This window comes from Vitis vinifera, chromosome 10 (assembly GCF_030704535.1).
Source record: "Vitis vinifera cultivar Pinot Noir 40024 chromosome 10, ASM3070453v1".
NCBI classification, from domain to species: domain Eukaryota; kingdom Viridiplantae; phylum Streptophyta; class Magnoliopsida; order Vitales; family Vitaceae; genus Vitis; species Vitis vinifera.
Genome location: NC_081814.1, coordinates 1,496,055 through 1,500,070, shown reverse-complemented (window position 1 = coordinate 1,500,070; position 4,016 = coordinate 1,496,055). Strand labels below are relative to the sequence as shown.

Sequence of the window (4,016 nt, the reverse complement as noted above, 5' to 3'; positions counted from 1 at the left end):
TTCAAAGCATAAATATGAATATACCAAGAAAGGGACTGCCAGAACGTGTTACACATGTAATTGCAATAGCCCCAAAATTACTTAATTTGAAGGCAAAACTTTGGCACAGAAAAAAGAAGTATCTTCATATATATACTTAGTAAATTTTTTTGATATCTCTCATGTTTTCTTAAAGCCAGTCAGATACTTTCCAAGGCAAATTAATGAAAGCACCTGTTGAATAAGCACTGAAACTAGAGATGAAGAATAATGGAGGCAAGTTATGAGTCATTTTATATGAAAAGTTATATTCTCCACTAACCGGAAAATGTTGAAAAAGAAGAAAGAAACAACATGTGTGGATGATTTCATAAAGTGTACTCCACCTATTATTGAGCTCTATCAATCCACCTTCATATAACCCTAATTACTACCAGTAGGTCCATTAGCCCCATCCTTTCATCAAACCTTCAACTCTCTCTCTCATGGATGCCTATGACGACAAGCTCAACAGAGAACTCTACAAAGCTCTAATGAAAGGAGATGAGAAAGAGGTGATCCAGCTTTGCTTAAGTATCCCAGAAGGCCCAGTGCACATAATGACCATACACATGGACACAGTCCTCCACATGGCTACTTACTCCAAGCAAGCTGATCTAGTACTGAAATTACTTGAAAATTTGCCGGAGACTCATCTCAACAAGCTCACCCTTCAAAATGACGCTGGAAACACTATACTCCATGAAGCAGCCACTTCCAACAGCACAACTAATGCCGCTAGGGAAATGCTTAACAAGGCACCAGAACTGCTGAGTTTGAGCAATTTCCTCGGAGAGACCCCTATCTTTAGAGCAGCACGCTATGGGAAAACTAGGGTTTTTGAGTTTCTGGCAACAGAAGTTGATAAGGTCTGCGCAAGAATGACTGAAGAACATCGGATTGATGCCTTTTTTCGGAGGATGGATGGAACCACCATTCTTCATATTTCCATTCTTGCTGAGCATTTTGGTGAGTTCCTGAAAGTGTCTATATATTTGTTAATCAAATAATTCTTTTAATATAGCAAAACTATATATATCTTTGTCTCTCTTAAAATTAAAATTAATATAAAATTTCATACTTCAAGGTATATATGGCCTGCTAATTTAACTCAAGTTAATTTATCTTTTTCCCTTCATATTTTCTTACTAAAATCCATGCAAACCAGACTTGGCTGGGTTAATTGCAACGAGGTACCCATATTTAATTAATCTACCGGATGACGATGGTATGACCGCTCTTCAACTTCTGTCTTGCAATCCATCAGCATTTCAAAGCGGATGTCAACAAGGATCTCTGAAGCGGCTCATCTTCTCTTGTATAGTACATTTCCCCTTTTACTTATTCTCTGTTTTCTCAACTGTTGTTTCAATATCTTTTTGTATGAGCACCATGTAGGAGCAAAGACCACTGCTAAGCGTAATCAAATTAATAAATTGTTCTCTTAAAGTGACAAATAAAATCTGAGTAGATAGTTTTTTTTCCCCTTTTCCCTTTTTAAAGTAATCACAACTATGTATCGTGAATAAAGTATTTTGAATTTTCAGTGGTCTCAAGAAAAGGAGATAAGACCGAAGGAGGAGATAATCAAGGGTTACACGTTTGCAAACCAGTTTCATTTATATCTGATTTAGGTATGTCATATGAAAGTCTATTTCTTTGGCTGATGTTTTGCATGTTACTTCTGAACTTTAACTCATTAAGTCTTTCCTTCAATCTACAAATTTTAATTGAATTCCATCATTTTAAGGATGCCACATTAATCAAAAGAGGTTGACAGTTGAAAAGCTAAGTATGTTTTTCTTTTTCAACTCCCAAACTGGTTACTTGATTAATTTCATTCTTGAAAAGCTAAATCATGTTGGAGATCGCCCATATTGGAAGCAGTTAGGAAAGAGAAGGCTAGATACGAATCAGCTGCCAAACTTGCTGAGTTGTTGATTCCAAATGACACTTCATGGAAGCTCACTAATCCACGAGAGGACCGCAGTAAGCCTAGAACTCACAGATATGGTCCCAGAACTTCCTTAAACGAGAAAGGATTGGGACGAGATGGATTGCAATCCCTGTCCGTAGGTAATGAAGAGAAAGAAACCCCCCAAGGACAGTCCCAGGAAAGTAAGAAATCATCTTTTACTGAAAGAGAAGGAGGAGGAGGAGAAGAGGAAGATTACACAACTCCCATCATAAAGACCGGGGAAACTCCTTTGTTTTTGGCCACAATGTCAGGCATTCGAGAGATTGTCGAACAAATACTAGATGTGCACCCACAGGCTATTGAGCATATTAATAACAGAGGGAAGAACATTTTGCATGTTGCCGTCAAGTACCGCCAAATAGAGATCTTCAATCTGGTGGTGAATAATGAAATGCTAGCGAGGAGGCTAGTAAGAAAGACTGACGAATGGGGAAACTCCATACTTCATATGGTTGGGAAGAAAAGATCAGGTTACATAGCTGAGAAGATACAAAGCCCTGCTCTCCAATTGCAAAAGGAGTTGCTCTTGTTTGAGGTGTGCTTCCATTATCCTATTCAACCCTGCTTTTGCACACATACTTCTTAATGGCATTATCAATTTGAAAGCTTCAAAAATACATTGGGTTCAAAACTTAGGCTCTATTTAAGAAGTATTTTCAAAAACAGTTTTGAAAAATAATACTTGAAAATAGTTTTCAGTTTTTGAAAACTCTTCTATGATGTTTAATAAAACAAAAATATGTTTAGGAGCCTAAAATTTATAAGATTAATTATGTGTGCAGCGAGTGAAGGAAGTCTCCAAAACCTATTTCATCAAACACCTCAACGAAAATAAGCAGACTCCAGAGGAACTATTCGCTAAAACCTATTCCGATCTTCATAACAGTGCCACAGATTGGCTAAAGCGCACTTCTGAAAACTGCACCATTGTTGCCGTTCTCATCGCCACCGTAGCATTTGCTGCAGCCTACACCATACCAGGAGGACCAAATCAAAGCACGGGTTTACCTCTCCTCCTCTCCCAACCTTTCTTTGTGATTTTCACCTTGACCGACGTCATTTCCCTTACTTTTGCTTTGACCTCAGTGGTCACATTCCTCTCAATCCTCACCTCCTCATTTCGATTACAAGACTTCAAGAACTCTCTTCCTCAAAAGCTCATGCTGGGCTTCACATTCTTAATCCTCTCAGTCTCAATGATGATGGTGGCATTTGCTGCAACAATAGTCCTCATGATACGTAATAAGGAAAGGTGGACAAAAATTGTGCTATACTCAGTTGCATTCCTGCCAGTTACCCTCTTTGCTATCTCATATTCACCTCTATACCTATCCCTCTTGGAAGCCTGCAAATACCCCCTCAAGCTCATACTGAAGGCTTGTCCTAGGTGTAATTGTTTTCCTCTTCAACCTTGGATAAACAATAAGTCGTTCGAGGATAATAGTATCCGAGGGGACAGCTCCTCCATTAAACCCCATAAATCTCATCCCAACCGTACTCCGGTTTGAAAGAAGAAATGATCGTCTCATTTGGTTGTATTTTCATTAATCCTTGTCCATGTTTTACACAAATATTCTTCAGTTTGCCTGTAACAAGAACAAAAAAACTGCATATATTGAATTTAATTAGCTTGTTTAAAGTGAACTAATGATCTGTATTGCCTTTCTACATATGCAGAGAGTTTTAAATTTGAATACATTTGAGTGGAAGTGATAGGGCATCTCTTGGCCACGTGGTCTCCTTAAATTCGCCACATATGCAAACAAAAATAAGAAAGAATTAATCTCAATTTTTTATTTAATTTATCATCAGAAGTCCAATGAAAAATCAAATATAAAACAATAACTTAAAAAACTAAAAGACGATTTGATTTGTTTGTTGTTTATTTCTTTTTCTTGAATATTGTTTCTATGACATAAATAGAACTGGCAAGACCAAGGTGGCATTGAAGTAGCGGTTTGTTTAAAGGGAACACCTTGAACTGAAGAATCAAGTATATATCATAATACAACAAACATAG

General features: G+C 37.4%; 1 protein-coding gene across 1 annotated transcript; it reads left to right on the top strand.

The window, feature by feature from the left end:
* The first annotated feature begins 257 nt into the window (after positions 1-257).
* On the top strand, positions 258-3,640 carry LOC100853163 (uncharacterized). The gene is made up of 5 exons (XM_059740222.1): positions 258-987; positions 1,187-1,336; positions 1,566-1,652; positions 1,870-2,531; positions 2,779-3,640. The coding sequence occupies exons 1-5, from the start codon at positions 465-467 to the stop codon at positions 3,502-3,504; spliced, it is 2,148 nt and encodes a 715-aa protein (XP_059596205.1). The 5' UTR covers positions 258-464; the 3' UTR covers positions 3,505-3,640.
* The last annotated feature ends 376 nt before the right edge of the window (positions 3,641-4,016 follow it).

Coding starts and splice junctions, on each gene's coding strand:
- LOC100853163 (XM_059740222.1), top strand. CDS start 465: ATGGATGCCTATGACGACAAGCTCAACAGAGAACTCTACAAAGCTCTA. Junction 988..1,186: donor CATTCTTGCTGAGCATTTTG/GTGAGTTCCTGA, acceptor CATGCAAACCAG/ACTTGGCTGGGTTAATTGCA. Junction 2,532..2,778: donor AGGAGTTGCTCTTGTTTGAG/GTGTGCTTCCAT, acceptor TTATGTGTGCAG/CGAGTGAAGGAAGTCTCCAA.